A 17,238-nucleotide genomic window follows, 5' to 3' on the forward strand; every position below is an offset into this window, starting at 1 on the left:
TTCACTCTCGTCCCTCTACTACTACACACACACACACACACACACACACACACACACACACACACACACACACACACACACACACACACACACACACACACACACACCAAACAACTCTTCAGGCTTCGGCAGGAGATCCACCGCCAGGCCGGGGAGTTTGCAAAGCTCGCCAACAACTAGCGACCAACCCCCGTCGTTGTGTTGATGTTACACCAACCAACCCCCCCCCCCTCCCCTGCTTTCTGTCATGGCCACGTCCACCATTTGCTTGCATTGGCTGCTTTGGTGTTGTGCCAGCGTGCTTTACTTTCACGTCTCTCCTTGCTTGTTGCGTATTCGGTTGCGCCGCTGTTCAATGTCACGTCTCTGGTCTGGTTTGTTTCATGTTGTCATCGCTACACCATCAATCATCATCGCCACCAGCCACGATCAAATAAACCGCTCAGGTGGTCGTCTCAAGCCCATACAACACACTAGTACGCACCAACAACACCAACACCAACGACGACGACAGCAACAAAGCCAAGCATACTGAGAAACACAAACTGGACAGGGATGACAAGACAGGCACGACTACAACACCACACAGCACATTGATAGTGGAAGCAAAATCGTAGGCAACAAGTAGGTTGGAGATTTGGGGGGGGGGGGGAGAGGAGTGATGTGACCTAGCCCTGGATGGCACCGCTGGCAACGGCGTCGTGGTAGCTACCGCCCTCGCCCTCCTGCTTGGGCTGCACACGTGTTGACATGGGCCAGACAAGGAGAAGGGGGTGAGACAGAAAGAAGGAGCAACGTGAGGAGTGAACAGGGTGTGCGTGCGCGTGCGCGTGTATGTGTGTGTGTGTGTGTGTCTGTGTCTGTGTCTCTGTGTGTTTGTGTCTCTCTGTGTGTGTGTGTGTGTGTGTGTGTGTGTGTGTCTCTGTGTGTGTGTGTGTGTGTGTTGGATATTTCTTTTTTTGTTGGATATGCAGCTGCACCACATGAAGGCCCCATGCCGGTGGATGATCATACCGTCATCTTGATGTAGTCGTCGATGCGGAGGATGGAGATGGCAGCCTCTGTTGCAAACTTGAGGCTCTTCACCTTGCTCATCGCAGGCTCAACAACGCCGGCCTTGAGGTTGTCGCGCACCCCGTTGCCAGTCAGGTCAAGCCCAATCCTGGCGGTGCACAAACGAGAGAGAGAGTGTGTGTGTGTGTGTGTGTGCGAGAGAGAAAGCAAGCATGTGCGTGAGCGTTTGTTGTGCCTCATCGATCGTGGGCTTCGCGTTGCACTTGGACACTTACATCCAGACAGCGAAACGGCCACCACCACCTTACTACTGACACCGACAGCACGAACAAACAAAACACCAGACAAAGGATAGCAGGCACTCCAAAACCCGCACCACTTGTGGGCCTCCTTGCTCTGGTCAATCTGGGATGCGTTGTGGAAGGCGCGCATGCGGGCGACAAGCTCTGTTGCGTCGCAGGCCGCGTTGACAGCAAGCGTCTTGGGAATCACAAGCATCGCGTGCGCAAACTCAGCAATGGCAAGCTGCTCCCGCGAGCTCTACAATCGAGAGGGGTACAGAGTATGTGTGTGTGTGTGTGCGTGTGTGTGTCAGGTGTGTGTCAGGTGTGTGTGTGTGTGTGTGTGTGTCAGGTGTGTGTGTGTGTCAGGTGTGTGTCAGGTGTGTGTGTGTGTGTGTGTGTGTGTGTCAGGTGCGTGTGTCAGGTGTGTGTGTGTGTTTGTGGTGAGAAGGCGTAATGGTGGGAAGGATGCGAGCATGGAAGATGAACGCGCGTCAGAACGACGGCACAACAACACTCCATCCACAACGCCAAGCAAGGAGGAGGGAGAACAATCACTGCGCGGCTTGGTGGACGTACAAGGGAGGTGGCAAAGTTCTCGAGGTAGACGGAGAGGGCAGTCTCGACGGCGCCGCCGCCGGGGACCAGCGTCTTCGACTCGAGCACGCGCTTCACAACGCACAGTGCATCGTGCACCGCACGCTCCATCTAGCAAGCGAGGGACGGGAGACCGGGGGGAAGGAAGAGACATACGCGTGGGGGTCAAGAGAGGCTGGGAGAAGGGGGCGCACAGATGATGCATGGAATAGCGACACATGGCAACAACGCACAATGGCTAGAAGAAACGCATGCACAGAAGCACGCACGCACGCACACATACGCACACGCACACGCACACATACCTCGTCGAGCATGAAGGTGTTGGCGCCGCGGAGGATGATGGAGGAGGAGGACTTGGCCTTTGGCTTGTGCACAATGATGAGCTCGTCATCGGAGACGCGCTCCTGGGTGACGGCCTCGGCCTGGCCCAGGTTGGAGGCGTCGTACGTCTCGTCGCCCTCGAGGTTTGCCATGGACATGACAATGGTGGCGCCCGTCATGCGGGCAATGCGCTTCAGGTCGTCCTTGGCCACACGGCGAACAGCCATCACGCCGGCCTCAACAAAGTACTTGAGGCACAGGTCGTCAATGCCCTGCACAGGTGAACAGCCGCAAACACAAAACCAAATGAACAGGGGAGGCGTTGGGTGAGGCAACGTGGATGGACATGAAAGAAACAGGGTTGAGGTTGAGAGATAAACCGTTGGTGAAACAAAACAAACGAGACACGACACGGAAAAACACATAGAAGCGGCAAGGAAACTGCAAGCGACAGCAGCAGTATCGGGTGATTTGGACGTGACGCCATGCAAGCAACCAAAAAGCCGGACGGCGCGGGCACCTGGGAGGTGAGGATGACGTTTGCGCCTGTTGCGAGAATCTTCCCTATCCTCTCTTTTGTGATGTCGGCCTCGCGCTGCCGGATGGCGTCCAGCTTCTCGGGATCCGACACAACAACCTGAAATGCGCAGTGCGCAACAATTGCGCATGGCGACGTGAGGTGGTGGTGTGGTGGTGTTGTGGCGATTGAGGTGTGGTTGTGGCGAGTCATGGTGGTCATGGTGGTCGTGGTCGTCGTTGTTGTTAGTTGTTGGTTGTTGGGGGGCTGTTGTGGTGGTGGAGGCGCACAGGAAAGAGAGGAAGAACAAAGATCTACAAGCACAAAGATCTACAGGCACAGCTTCGACCGACAAGAATGCAAACACGCATGCTGACATGTTTTGTATGGCACGTCGGAGTTGATGTGCGCATTGCATGTGCTTGTGCTTGTGTCAACACGTACGTTCACGCCGAGCTTCATGCGGGCCTTGTGGAGGTTCATGTCCAGGCAGGCAATCTTGGCGTTGGCCACGTGCTTGGGCATGGCCTGGGAGCCAATGGTGCAGTTGAGGGCGTACCCGTCAATCAGGCGGCTCTCCTTTGCGCGGCCGCCGTGGGCCTTGAGCACGTTCACGTTCTTCACGTTGTACTTGGCCTTGCCCTGTGTCGTGGTCGCGTGCGAGGATGAATATGGGTGGGGACGGGACGATCGTATGACGTTAGAGACAGTCGCGACGGGTGACGACGAACCGCGCCCCCGGAGGTGTTATGTGTGGGCGGGCACTATTGCATCCGCAAACGCACACGAGCACACACGTACACGAGCACACACACACACACACACGCATCCGCAAACGCACACACGCACATGAGCACACACGCACATGAGCACACGCACACACGCAGGCACCTTTGAGTTGACGCGCTTGACGGCGTTCATGGCGTCGACGACGAGCGAGGCGAAAAAGTCCGACTCTGCGCACAGTAAACAGGACCATAGAAGCCAGTGAGCAAGGGGCAGTTGATCGGAAAGGAGGCGGCAGTGCAATCACCAGGTGCCAAACCCTCGTGTGGCCACGAAAGCACGCTTGAGCACCCAGCGCACTGCAAACTGCACACACAACACCAAGTTGCACAACACAACAGGACACGCACACGACAGCAGACGAAACGCACAAACGAGGACAGCATCAACGCATGGAACGAACCGGAGCCGATGATCTTGCTGGACATGGAGGTCTTAGCGGCGTTGATGAGCGCCTCGCGGCCAAGATCCGCAGTGGGCACGCTCATGGTGTCCTGGCAGTTGGGGGTGGGGGGAAGGGCAAGGAAAAGGGGAGGCAGGGAACAACCGTGAGACGGTGAAAGGCGGGGCGCGATCGTTTGGGGCTGGTGCATCTTTGCGTGCATGTGGGTGACTGTCGGCACAAGACTGCACATGCGAAAGCGAATTTGCACATACACACACACACACACACAAACACACACACACACGCACACGCACAAACACGCAACACAAACACACACACACACGCAAACAAACACGCATGTCTGTACCTGGATGAACTTGACGGCCTCCTTGCAGGCAAGACGGTAACCAGCGATGATGGACGTGGGGTGCACGTTGTTCTTCACAAGCTTCTCTGCAGACTTGAGAAGCTCTGCCGCAACAATCACGACACTGGTCGTGCCATCACCAACCTGGAAATTGCGATCACGGGGATCATAACAGCAATCACGCACACACACACAACCACAAATATGTGAGTTGAACGAAACATGCACGTGTGTGTAGACCCCCCAATCCCCACGGGGACGCATGGCACGTCAAGATCGCTCTGGCACGTGAATGCATGAATGTAACTGCGCATGCAGAAGATGACAGCCATCACAACACACGATTGCCACGAATGACCCCACCTCCTGGTCCTGGAGATCGGCAAGCTCAACGAGAACCTTGCCTGCAGGGTGCTCCACCTCGAGCAGCTGCAGGATGGTGGCACCATCGTTTGTAACTGTGACATCCTGTTGTGGACCCACGCAATGATGGCAGATCAAACCGAGTGGGGAGGCAAGGCAGCAAGAAGCAGTACACAGGATCATAATGGTGAGTGGCTGTGGAAAGTGTATTGGCATCGGTGCTGTTGCTGTTGCTGTTGCTGGCGCCGAGTGTGGTACAAACGGTTTCGCGTTCGCGCCCACGATTGCACGTGTGTGCACACGCTGACACGCTTACGCCCACATTCCGCCTCGCTCCCCTTCCCCACCCATCCCTCGAACAATCGACGAGGTCAACCTCTCCCCCTGCCACACCGATCGATCAAGAGCAGCAAGCAACGTACGCCGACATCGTCGACGAGCATCTTGTCAAGGCCAACGGGGCCAAGGGAGCTCTTGACGACGTTTGCAACGGCAACGGCCGCCATCACTGCAGTGCGCAAGCGTCCCAGCACAACCGATCATCAGCAAACAATCGCATCACGTGCTCCCCCACTGCAGCACGATCCCACGTGAACCAGACACAACGACGCATCGCAACCGCCCCTGCATCGCCATTCGATAACACAAGCAAGGACGCACCCACACCCACACACACACCACACAACACACACCACACACAACACACACAACACACAACACACAACACACACAACACACACACACAACACACGACTCACCGTTCTGGGAGCGAACTTCAGCGCCAGAGACACGCTCTCCGCCGAGCGCAAGCTGCTTCTGTGCCTGAGACATGATGCTTGTTGTGTGGCTGTTGTGGTTGGTTGCTGCTTACGAAGAAGGTGCAGAAGGGTGGTGGGTTTTGTCTGCTTTGGTTGTTGATCAGGGATTCCAAAAGGAAGGAAGGAACGCAAAGGTGATTCGTCGTGAGACAAGACAGAGGGATAGATGGATGGCTGCGACGATGACAACGACAACAACAACGACCAACAAGCGGGGAGTACAAGCAAGGTGTGTTGTGCGGTCGTGTGGTTGGTGGGTTGGTTTGTTGGTTGGTGTGGCTGTTGGTGCTTTTTTCGTCGTCGTTGCCAGTTGGGCTCTCGTGGGCAGAGGAAACTTACCGAACGTCTTCCGTGAAATGCCGCTGTGTAGAAAATTGGGAATGTGCACGTGGTGAATGCATAAGCTGAGAAGCAACAAGCAGCAGCAGGGAGACAAACAGCGGCGTGCAGCGTGCAAACCACACACACAAACACACGCACACAAGCATCCACTCTCATCGTGCTCCCATGCCTAACCTCCCCCCTCCACCAAACCCCCCCCCCCTCCACCAAACCCCCCCCAACACCTCTTCCCAACACAACACAACACAACACAACACAACACAACGCACCAAAACGCACGATGGCGCCGTCGATGAAGCGGAGGCTGCACCCGATGCCGCTGCTTGATGAAGGCCTGGTTCTGGAGGAATGCACCAAGCTGGGCATCAACCACAAGCACGCCTACAAGATGTGGCGACACATCATCGCCAGGGGCGTCACGGACGTGGAGGAGATCCCGGAGCTGCCCAAGGCGCTGTACAAGCTTGTCAAGGAGAAGTTTGTCATCACCACGTCCAAGCTGGAGAGCTTCAAGACGTCCGCGGACGAGTCCACCACCAAGCTACTCATCCGCCTGCAGGACGGCGCGCTGGTGGAGACGGTGATCATGCGCTACGGCCGCGTGGAGCTGCGCAACTTCCCCTCGGACCGCCAGCGCCGCACAGAGGACGGCGAAACCGTGTTTGCCAGCAAGGAGCGCGCCACCGTGTGCGTGTCCTCGCAGGTCGGCTGCAAGATGGGCTGCACCTTCTGCGCCACTGGCACCATGGGCCTGCTCAGCAACCTCACCGCGGGCGAGATCCTGGAGCAGCTCTACCACGCAAACACCGTGGAGAAGATCCGCAACGTCGTCTTCATGGGCATGGGCGAGCCCCTGGACAACTACGACGCCGTCGTCATGGCCGTCAGGGGCATGACGGACGTGCAGCGCTTCAGCCTCTCGCCCTCGCGCATCGCCGTGTCCACGGTCGGCGTCGTGCCCAAGATGCTGAAGATGGCCGAGGACATCCCGCAGGTTGGCCTGGCGCTCTCCCTGCACGCGCCAACGCAGGAGCTGCGGGCGCAGATTGTGCCCACGGCCAAGGCGTGGCACATTGACCGTATCATGGCGGCCATGGACAACTTCATCGAGCACCGCTCGCAGGTGGCCTCGCGCAAGTCGCACGTGCTCATCGAGTACGTCCTCATCGACAACGTCAACTCGTCGGAGGAGGTGGCGCACCAGCTCGGGCGTCTCCTGGAGGGGCGGGAGGTCATCCTCAATGTCATCCCGTACAACCCAACAGACGTGCCGCACGACTACAAGGCGCCGTCCTCGGAGACGCTGGAGAAGTTCAACGCGGTGCTGCGCGAGTATGACCTGCGCACGATTGTGCGGCAGGAGCTTGGCCAGGACGTCAACGCGGCGTGCGGGCAGCTCGTCATCTCCTCCCAGAGGAACAACGGCGCCACCGCGGGCACAGGCGGCGGTGCGTGCCAGCCAACAGACATCGAGGACATGTTCCAGCTTGGGCGCTCAGACAACAGCAACAGCGGTGCGGGTGATGCGAGCAGTGCAACGGCCCGCGGAAGCTCACTTCGCCGCCGCGTGGGCGGACAGGCAACGGACACGCAGGCCAAGGCACAAACGACAGCGGAGAAGGTGGAGGCGATGAGGAATCGTAACGACGCGCGGAGTGGCGTTGCGTCGCAGCGACTGAAGACAACCATTCGCACAACAGATGCGCAGGAGCGCCTGATTGCCGGCCTGGACAACCGCGTTACATATGCACTCATTGTCTTCTTTGTGCTTGCAGGCATTCGCTTGCTCTTCAAGCTTTTCCTCATCTCACAGCAGCACAGCAAGCAGCAATGACGTGTGGACATGTGTGTGTGCGTGTGTGTTGTGACGTGCGTGCTGTGATGTGATGATCTTTGCGTGTGTGGAAGTATGCTTGAACATGTGTTGGTTGTGCATGTGTGTGAACGTTGACGCGTGTGTTGTGCCGCTTTAGCTTCATTATGCATCTCTCTCTCTCTCTCATTGCGTGTTGTATTTGCTCATTCTCTTCTCTCATTGGCTCTTCTTGGCCCAGCGCTGACTGGACCGTTTTGCTGTTACATAAAGGACATGTTTTCATTCGTTTCATCCTGACAAAGCTAGGCCAAATTATACCAACACAACCACGAGACCTAGGACGTACAATGCACACGGACATGTGCCATTGCACGTTTGCTTACAAACTGACGCGACACGTGACAAGCAAACCCACAACCAGCACTACTGCTGCTGGTTCTTGTTGATGTTGTTCGTGTTGTTGCTGCTGCTGCTGTTGTTGCTGTTGTTGTTGTTGTCATTGTGTGTGTTGTCGCTGCTCCTGGTGCCCGTGTGTGAGGGCGCGGACGAATGCAGCGCGCTGGCCCCCTGACAGCCGCTGTGCACGAGCCAGCAATGATTGTACCACTTCATCGTCATCGTCATCACCAGCACCAGCACCGTGGCGTTGGTTGCCTGTTGCGTCTGTGACCGGCACAGCACAACGCCCACCTCGTGGCTGCACACCACCACCAACACCACCAACACCATCGCCATCATCGTCGTCGTCGTCGTCGGTGGTTTCGGTGAAAGCAGTCTCGCTGCCTTCAGACAACGGAGACAGCACCCCGCGCTGCCGTCGTGCTCTTCTCCTCCTCCGCAGTCGACCACCACCATCACGAAAGACGCTGTTGACGCTCACGCCACCCACACCACCACCCACACCGACACCAAATGCATCTTCACCATACGCGTTGCCGTCATCATCAAAGTCCTCATCAAAATCACCACCACCACCATCATCATCGTCATCATCACCAACACCGCCGCCAATACCACCCGCCACAGGCAGCACGTGCCTCCGCCCCACCGCGTCCAGAATCAGCCGCTGCTGCGATGGAAACGCCCACGGTATCCTCTCCACGGCATCGCCCATGATGGCAGTGAGCACGTTCGTGGGCTCGCGTGTGCTGCCAACTGCATCGAGGGAGGTGTGCAGTGCCATAACGCGGCGCGGGCGCCCAACCCGCACATCGCCGTCCGCGCGCCGGCCAGTCGGGATCATGCTGTGGTCGTGATACGTGGTGGTGGATATGCGTGATGGTGGTGATGGGATGAAAGGTCAGGGCTCACCTAGCATGTCGTTGATCCTATCGTTCACACGCAATTGCGCGCGCACACACATTCACACATTCACACACACACATACACATACACACACATACACACACATACACACACATACACACACATACACACACATACACATACACACACACCTTGTGCGCAGCACTTGGTCGCGATCTGCCCAGGATTTCACTTCTGCTTGGAAGAGTCTGACTTGACAGTCTTCCATCGTCTTTGGCCGCCGCCCAACAAACCGCACCCACTGCAGAACGACAAGAAGTGAAACGGGTGGCGCGGAGGATGGAGAGATGAGCGGTGCACACGTGGTGAAGGTTCAGTGAGTGCGTGAGTGCGTGAGTGCGTGAGTGCATGAGTGCAGGAGGCAAGTGGGATGTGGAAGGTTGCTCCAAAGGGCACGCTTCACGATTTGCCTTGTGACAATGCCACAGTACAGCAACGTTGACAATACGCGCAACGCAGCACAGATCAACGACACCAGCAGTAAGCAGCACTAAGCAGCACTAAGCAGCACGGCCAGCAGGCAACGCACGTGTGTTTCGCCCATGCGCCTGAGTCTGTTCTCCACGCGTGTGTCACGCGTGAACCGCAGCGCTTCGCCAGCCGTCATCACCACCTCCGCCTCCGCCAGGCTCTCCGCTGGTGGTGCAGGGGGGGGAATGTGACGATGGTGGTGGGTTGTGGACGAGTGAGCACATTGATCGAGCGTGAAGGAGTGGTGTGCATGTTTACATGCGTGTGTGTGTGTGTGTGTGTGTGTGTGTGTGTGTGTGTGTGTGTGTGTGTGTGTGTGTGTGTGTGTGTGTGTGTGTCTGGTGTGCATGTGCGCAGATGCGCGTTGTGCATGATGAGCGCGTTTGTGCATGCACGTGTGTGAAAGTCCCTGGAGCACGCCATTACAACAGGGATCAAGGCAGTCCAACACATCCAAGAACGACAATGGCAATGCATATCTGTGACATACGTCCAAGTTCCTCGTCAAATGTTCGCTCAAAGTTCATGCGGGACCGGAACGTCTCCAACACAAACGCAATCACCACATTCAGCACAATGTTCTGGTGTGTTGTTGTGTGGGAATTGTGCGAGAGACACACAGTCAGTAAGTGTGCGAGAAATGAGAGCATGCATCCGATACAAAGGGAACATCTTCGCCCATTCACGCACACACGCGCGCACACACACTCACACACACACACTCACTCACTCACTCACTCACTCACTCACTCACTCACTCACATCACCCACGCTCTCACTCACTCACTCACTCACTTACTCACTCACTCACACACACTCACTCACACACCCTCTCACACTCAAACACACACTCACACACTCACTCACACACACACATGTGTACTCACTCACTCTCTCTCTCTGTCTCTCCCTCACACACATACGGCCCCGTTCTTCACGCACCACGACGATGATGTAGAAGAGCATGAAGTAGATGCGCGACCACTCGCTGGTGACGTGCACAACACCATCCATGATGATGAACCAGTTGTTGACCACCATCAGCTCAAACAGCGTCACAAAGCTGCGGAAGATGTTGTCAAAGTTGTTGAGGTAGTAGCGTTGCGAACTCGTTTCACCGCTGAACATGGGGCCGCAGCAGCCCTGACCGCGCGGGGAGGACGGGCATGGGGTTGAAGGGGGTGAGAGGGAAGCAAGACGTGGAGGTGGGCAAGGTGAGAAGGGATGAGAGGTTGGAAAGGCGTGGAATGAACGTGTGCAAACGGCAACAAAATCCGCACATCAAAGCTCCACGGACACACATACATGTGCATGAGCACACACACACACACACACGCACACACACACACACACGCACACACGCACACACACACACGCACACACATTCACACACACACACACCCATGAAGCAAGGGCAATGCACACAGTGGCGCACCTTGTATATTTTGCCGGCATAGAGGTCGATGCCCAGGACGGAGAACGAGTAGAACACAGTGAAGAGAACCATGACCATGCTTGCCAGACTCGGGATGAGGCTCAAGATTGTACCCAGGACCTGCCATCGTATCGCAGGTGTTGGTAATGATGAAGATGGCGATGGTGGGGAGACGTGGGCAGTTCAGCTGCACACACACGCACACACACAACAGAAATGCGGACACGCATGCACACGCATGCCCACACAACAGAGATACACACACGCGCGCCTGCAGCACACACGCACGCACGCACTCATACGACACCTGGCGAAAGCGGCGCTTGACTTTGAAGAGACGCAGCACACGGAGCTGTCGAAGCGAAACAAAGAGGCTAATTTGCACACGCACGAATACGCCCACTGTTCCCAGCAGCGTCACGATAAAGTCAAACCTGCACCAACATGCAAACGCGCGCGCACATGCACACAAAGCCATATGGTGAAACCAGACACTCTCACAAGCATGCAGGTGCGCGCAAGCAAATGCGGCATCAGACGATGCAAGCAAAACCCATCAACATGACATGGGAGTAGGCACAGGCTGCACTCACTGGTTCCAGCCGCTGCGAAAGTATGCAAGCGGCCCCAGCGTGAAGAGTTTGAGGGCAATCTCCACCCAATAGAATGCGAGAAACGCAAAATCCGCCTCCTCAATGCGGGCAAAGCTGCCCTTGTGGGCGTGGTGGGAATCCGTGATTGTCGCGTTGTACACAATCACAACCCTGTGTGTGTGTGTGTGTGTGTGTGTGTGTGTGTGTGTGTGTGTGTGTGTGTGTGTATGTGTGTATGTGTGTGTGTGTGTGTGCGGACGTGCAATCACGCAAGCAAGTGTGTGGCAGCACGTGAGTTCGAGCGTGAGAAGAGCCCACAACACCATGCGCGTAACACACCTCCCCCTCCCCATTCAATCACACGCCCTCCCGACAACCTCCCGACACCCTCGGCATCTTGGCCATGCGCACGTGTTCACGACGACGACGACGTCAACAAGCGTTTCGAAATGTGGATGGCGGACGGCGCGTCCGATTCCGCTCTCGAGCGCATTCAACCACCGCTTCCACCGCCGCCGCTCATACGCCACGTGGCTGTTGTGTGTGTGTGTGTGTGTGTGTGTGTGTGTGTGTGTGTGTGTGTGTGTGTGTGTGTGTGTGTGTGTGTGTGTGTGTGTGTGTGTGTGTTTATGTGTGTGCGTGTGAATGTGAATGTTGTTGAAGCCTCCCCTCCCCCACTCAAACACAGAGCAAAAGCCACTCATAAGCTAGTGATTGGCAAAGCACGACAGCGCCCATCGGAACGTGCTCACCTCTCTGCCGGGTGCACCTCGGAAGGCGTCTTCTCCCACGTTAGATTCTCTGCATCATAGAAGCTGTAAAATTCCTGGCAGTGCAGGGGAAGAAACGCAATCATGGCAGGCGGTCACGGAGGCACATGTGCGTGAGAATACGCACAATTATACACAGAATGCACAGACACTCACTCACTCACTCACTCACACACACACACACACTCACACACTCACACTCACTCACTCACTCACTCACTCACTCACTCACTCACTTACTCACTCACTCACTCACTCACTCATGCTCACCTCGAGATTCAGGGCGTCGGAGTTGCTCTTGTTGAGTGCGAGGAAGAGGAGGCGAACGTCGATATCGCGTGCGCGCGGGCGTCGAAAGCGCATCATGCCGCGGAAACTGCTGTATGGGATGCCTCCACACCGGTCATCCTTCAGCAGCCGGTACGCCTGCCAGTGGGTGATGTGTGTGTGTGTGTGTGTGTGTGTGTGTGTGTGTGTGTGTGTGTGTGTGTGTGTGTGTGTGTGTGTGTGTTGTGTGTGTACATGCATGTATGTGTGCGTGTTGTGTTGTGTGTAAGAAGGAGATGAGCTTGGTGGGAGCTGGATAAAGAGAGGGAAGGGGAGTGGGCTTGGAAAGTCGTCATTATCAAAACACACAGATAACCAGCAGGTGACAATGCTTGTCATCCAAACACACACACACAATCACACACACAATCACACAATCACAACCATACACAATCACACAATCACACAATCACAACCATACACAATCACAAAATCACAACCATACACAATCACACAATCACAATTCATACACACACGCGCGCGCAATCACACACAACCAGCGGGCACGCACGAGTCTGATGCCCTGGCGCTTGTGGTAGAAGAGCTTCTTGAACTTGATGAGCTCCTGGTTGCGAAACTGATCGTAGACCACAGCGAGGAGGAGGTTCTGAAGGAAGTAGAGGCAGATGACGAGGTAGGCGAAGAAGAAGAGAAACGCCCAAGGGGACTGGCTGTAGGCCGGCATCATGATGTCGGGGTAGTTGGCGGTGGTGACCAGCACAAACAGGCTGACAAACGAGTCCTTGAGCGTGGCAAAGGACCAGTCATCACTCACGCCCGCAAACGCATAAAAGGCGATAACAGCAAAGATGAAGATGAAGAACATGTAGAGGAGGAGCACATCCAAGATGGGCAGGAGCGCCTGCAGGATTTCGCGCAGCACGCGCCGCATGCCAGTGTTGTACGGGCTGTCGATGAGGAAGAAGGAGCGAAACATGCGGGTAATGCGAAAGTGGAAGTCGTTCTGGATGAGCATGACAACACACTCGATGCCCGCGGCCAGGATGATGCCCACGCGAATCCACCCGCGCGAGCGCAGCAGCATGCGGCGCACGCCAAGCCACTGCATGGTGAAGAACGGCTTGACCAGCAGCACAAGCAGGCAGCCAAGCTCAACCAGCGACTGCTGGCGCGGTGGGAGCACACCAAACGGCGTCCGGACAGCGGGCCACTCGCATATGGCCAGCGCCATGATAAAGAGGGCGGCAAAGAGGTCAAGCAGCTTGAGGATGGTGCTGTGCACGCGGAGAAAGGCGACGAGCTCGCGCTTGTTTGCCGGGTGCAGGTCAAACTTGATGTTGTTTTCGCCCTCCATGAGGAAGATGGACGCCTCCTCCCACCGCAGCCGCAACACGCGAAAGTCGTGGCCCTCAAAGAACACCTGCTGCGGCGTCTCGATGTTGATGCTCGTGGACATGCTTGCCCACCCACCGCCTTGCTCGTCATCCAGCCGCCCGCCAGGCCCAACGCTGCTCGCTTCGTCATATTCACGATCGAATCGCCCGCTGTTGGCCCAAGCATCGTAACCGTGAGGCCGATCATCATCGTCATCATCAGCAGCATCAGCAACACCAGTCGTTCCAGTCGTAGCAGTGGCAGCAGTCGTAGCAGTAGTGGCAGTATCGCCCATGCCAGCAACAACAGCATCACCTGCGTCACCTCCATCATCACCGTTGTGAAAGGCAGCAACATCGTCAGCCCAGCTGCTGTTGATCAGCACATCGTCATCAGAGCTCGAGGGATACCACCAGCGCCTCTTCCTGCGCGGTGTTTGTTGTGACCGCTGCTGACGTGGCTGTGGCTGTGGCTGTTGGTATCGCTGGTGTTGTGGTGCAGTTGCTGCTTGTAGTGGCTGTTGGCTGGTGCCATTGTGGCCGAAGCGTCCACGACTACGTCGTCGCCACGCACTGCTTGCGTTGCCATCATCATCATCATCATCGTCATCATCATCATCATCATCATTGTGATCGCTGTTGTCGGAGGCGCTGAAGAAGTCATACAGGTTGTGCTGATGTGCGTATTGCTGGGAGGTGTCGTAGGTGGGGTGCGTGTGAGTAACTGTGTCAGGATGAGTGTGAGGGTACGTGCCGTGCTGTTGTGGGTGCTGTTGTTGTGAGTGCTGTTGTTGTGAGTGTTGTTGGTGTGTGTGCTGCTGTTGTGAGTGTTGTTCATTGGCAGTGTTGCGAGAGTGCCGACTGGAGCTGGGACCAGTACCGTCATCCCATCCCCTGGATGCGGGAATGGATGCGTAGTAGCCCGGATGCTTCCGCCTTGCGCTAGAGTCGCCGTTGTCATTGTGACTGCCGGTAGATGCGAAGAAGTAGTACCGTCGTCGCCGTGCACTGGTTTCGCTGTCGTTATCACTGCTGTTGTTGTTGTCGGTGTTGATAGCGGTATCGTTGTTTGGTGCTGGTGCGATGCCCTCACGCAGTCCAGGCGATTCCAATGCATCAACCTGAATTGATAACAGCGGCGCTGTCTCGTCGTACTCATCATCATCATCATCATCATCATCATCATCATCATCATCATCATCATCATCATCATCATCATCATCATCATCAGCATCGTCGTCGTCGTCGTCGTCGTCATCATCAGCATCGTCGTCGTCGTCTTTGTCGTCGTCGTCGTCGTGAGATGCCACCACCTCGCTGACTCCTCTCCCCGCTCTGCCTCCTCTCCCCGCTCTGCCTCCTCTCCCCGCTCTGCCTCCTCTCCCAGCTCTGCCTCCTCTCCCCGCTCTGCCTCCTCTCCCCACCCTGCTTCCTGTAGCTGTAGCTGTTGCTGCTCTTGCTGTGTACGCCGTCCCCCTCCCAACCATGTCCGTTGCTTCATCCCTGCTGTCCCCTCTACCAACTCCACCACCATCTCCATCACCAGCGTTGTCCTCCATCACTGCATTTTTAACTGTCGTGTCGCGATCATTCTTTTTTCATGTCTGACCATGTTTTCCAACAGTTATGCAAGAGGCCTCAGAAAACTGTGTAAGAATTTTAGTTGCTGATTTCCTTGATTATTCGCCATGGGAGTTACGCGCCCAACCTGGAATCGACAATAGATAATTTTTGGTGGCCGTTGCCACACCCACCAGGCAAAAAAACCAAACAAACACAAACACACGCGCGCGTGTGCAAGAAGCGAAGAGAGGCGAACGCACAACGCGACGTTGGGGACAACTCATCAATCAATCTCATCAGCCACAGCTGCGAGAAGCAACGAGTCGACGACCAGCGCGACCTCACGAGCCACAACACCACCACCAGATATCATCAAGAAAGACACAACAACACGCACCAGCAGCAACAAGCACACACGGCAAGCCACAAATAGCCAACAAGTTTTGACACACCCACACGCACACGCACGCAAGGGAAGAGTGCGAAGGTTTGATCACAAGAAGCAAGCAGGAAGGCGACGACTGTGAACAATTCCCTTCTTCTGCGCATTCATCGCACCTGACTCATCGACCGTATCTTATCACCACAACCAACGGTTTTCGCCGCAAAGTCTCTTTGATCATCCCCGACGCAGACACAGCCAAACCCACACGGCGCATTTTGCATCGAGACCACCGCACAAGCACATAGCACATACATCACCACGAATACAAGCACATTGCTCCACATCCTTTTGTCGTTGTGCGACAACACGACCAGCAACCACAACAACCAAAACAACGACGACCGACACCATTCTCCCCGTCACCGCCACGCTGGAGTATACATCGACACAGAAACATAAGCAGCAGCAGCAGCACCATGATGACGACAAGTACAACAAGAAGCGCAACAGCAGCGCTTCTTGCATCGAACCGCGGCCGTGAGGAGCCGCTACAGCCCCACCAACAAGAGCAGCAAGAGCAGCAGCAGCAAGAAGAAGAAGAACAAGGAGGCACGAAGCAAGGCCAGGCCAGCGACAACGCGCAGCAGCGACAAGACAGCGGATACGCAGGCATGTCGCCTGAGTCCACCTCGTCGCCGCCATCGCCCCCGCCCACCTTTGACGACGAGGAGGCTGCGTCGACAACGACCACGCAGCAGGAGGCGGAGCCACAACCCCAAGACCAAGAACAAGAACAAGACGACGACGGCGAAGAAGACGAAGAAGAAGAAGAGGAGCTGGAGCCGCAGCCGCAGCCGCAGCCGCAGCAACAGGAAGAGCCAAGCGCACCCACGGCCACCGTCGACGCGAGCACGCCACCCACCCCGGAGTGGGAGGTGCCACAGACATTTGTGATTGTGTGTGTGGCTGTTGAGCACATGAAGACGGCGGCCGTTGTGGACGAGCACCCGAGCGTCCCCGTGACGGAGGTGCAGACGCCAGACCTGGCCGACCATGCTCGCTGCCAGCGGCAGCTACTTGAGCAGCGCTTCCTCGGCAAGACATGTGGGGCCCCAGCGGACGAGCAGCAGCAAGAAGCGCCGTCGCTGCGGTCCATCCTGCGCGTTGCAGGCACCGACGCCAGGCAGAAGAACGACTACAAGAAGATGGTCGTCTTTTTTGAGCACGTGATGGTTGCGCTGCCAGACGCCGATACGGAGATGGACTACGACAAAGTGCGCAAGGAGGGCAGCATTCGCCTCAACGACCTCGAGCACTGGCGCTTCAAGAAGATGAACGTCGAGAGGTGCGTTTGCGCGTGCGTTTGCGCGTGCTGACACGTGTGTGTGTGTGTGTGTGTGTGTGTGTGTGTGTGTGTGTGCGTG

At 56.3% G+C, this 17,238-nt stretch overlaps 4 protein-coding genes across 4 annotated transcripts in view; 2 read left to right on the forward strand and 2 right to left on the reverse strand.

The window, feature by feature from the left end:
- Positions 1-668: 668 nt before the first annotated feature.
- PTSG_11083 (T-complex protein 1 subunit alpha) lies at positions 669-5,465 on the reverse strand (the record flags this gene model as incomplete). Its single annotated transcript, XM_004987945.1, has 13 exons — positions 669-734; positions 1,015-1,162; positions 1,385-1,554; positions 1,875-2,003; positions 2,198-2,488; positions 2,737-2,853; positions 3,178-3,375; positions 3,625-3,689; positions 3,923-4,013; positions 4,272-4,415; positions 4,635-4,739; positions 5,057-5,142; positions 5,393-5,465. The coding sequence occupies 13 exons, from the start codon at positions 5,463-5,465 to the stop codon at positions 669-671; spliced, it is 1,683 nt and encodes a 560-aa protein (XP_004988002.1).
- A 399-nt stretch (positions 5,466-5,864) lies between these two features.
- On the forward strand, positions 5,865-7,941 carry PTSG_11084 (radical SAM domain-containing protein). Its single transcript, XM_004987946.1, has one exon. The coding sequence runs from the start codon at positions 6,075-6,077 to the stop codon at positions 7,626-7,628; it is 1,554 nt and encodes a 517-aa protein (XP_004988003.1). The 5' UTR covers positions 5,865-6,074; the 3' UTR covers positions 7,629-7,941.
- A 46-nt stretch (positions 7,942-7,987) lies between these two features.
- On the reverse strand, positions 7,988-14,827 carry PTSG_11085 (uncharacterized protein; the record flags this gene model as incomplete). The annotated part of the gene is made up of 14 exons (XM_004987947.1): positions 7,988-8,854; positions 9,068-9,177; positions 9,466-9,572; positions 9,898-9,988; positions 10,350-10,550; positions 10,843-10,962; positions 11,150-11,276; positions 11,436-11,606; positions 11,847-11,969; positions 12,188-12,261; positions 12,476-12,631; positions 13,044-14,182; positions 14,441-14,555; positions 14,747-14,827. 14 exons carry the CDS (start codon positions 14,825-14,827, stop codon positions 8,107-8,109), a joined length of 3,363 nt encoding a protein of 1,120 aa, XP_004988004.1. The 3' UTR covers positions 7,988-8,106.
- Positions 14,828-15,606: 779 nt separating this feature from the next.
- Positions 15,607-17,238, forward strand: part of PTSG_11086 (uncharacterized protein) — a gene marked incomplete at its 3' end in the record, with an annotated part of 5,536 nt that continues 3,904 nt past the window's right edge. Inside the window, exon 1 of the mRNA XM_004987948.1 lies at positions 15,607-17,159. Coding sequence (XP_004988005.1) covers positions 16,291-17,159 — 869 coding nt within the window. The 5' untranslated portion in view covers positions 15,607-16,290. The remainder of the gene's footprint in view (positions 17,160-17,238) is intronic.

The sequence above is a fragment of the Salpingoeca rosetta genome (genome assembly GCF_000188695.1).
Source record: "Salpingoeca rosetta unplaced genomic scaffold supercont1.39, whole genome shotgun sequence".
In the NCBI taxonomy this organism is placed as follows: Eukaryota; class Choanoflagellata; order Craspedida; family Salpingoecidae; genus Salpingoeca; species Salpingoeca rosetta.

Bases quoted from the DNA above. Each gene is read 5' to 3' on its own strand.
- PTSG_11084 (XM_004987946.1), top strand. From the start codon at position 6,075: ATGGCGCCGTCGATGAAGCGGAGGCTGCACCCGATGCCGCTGCTTGAT.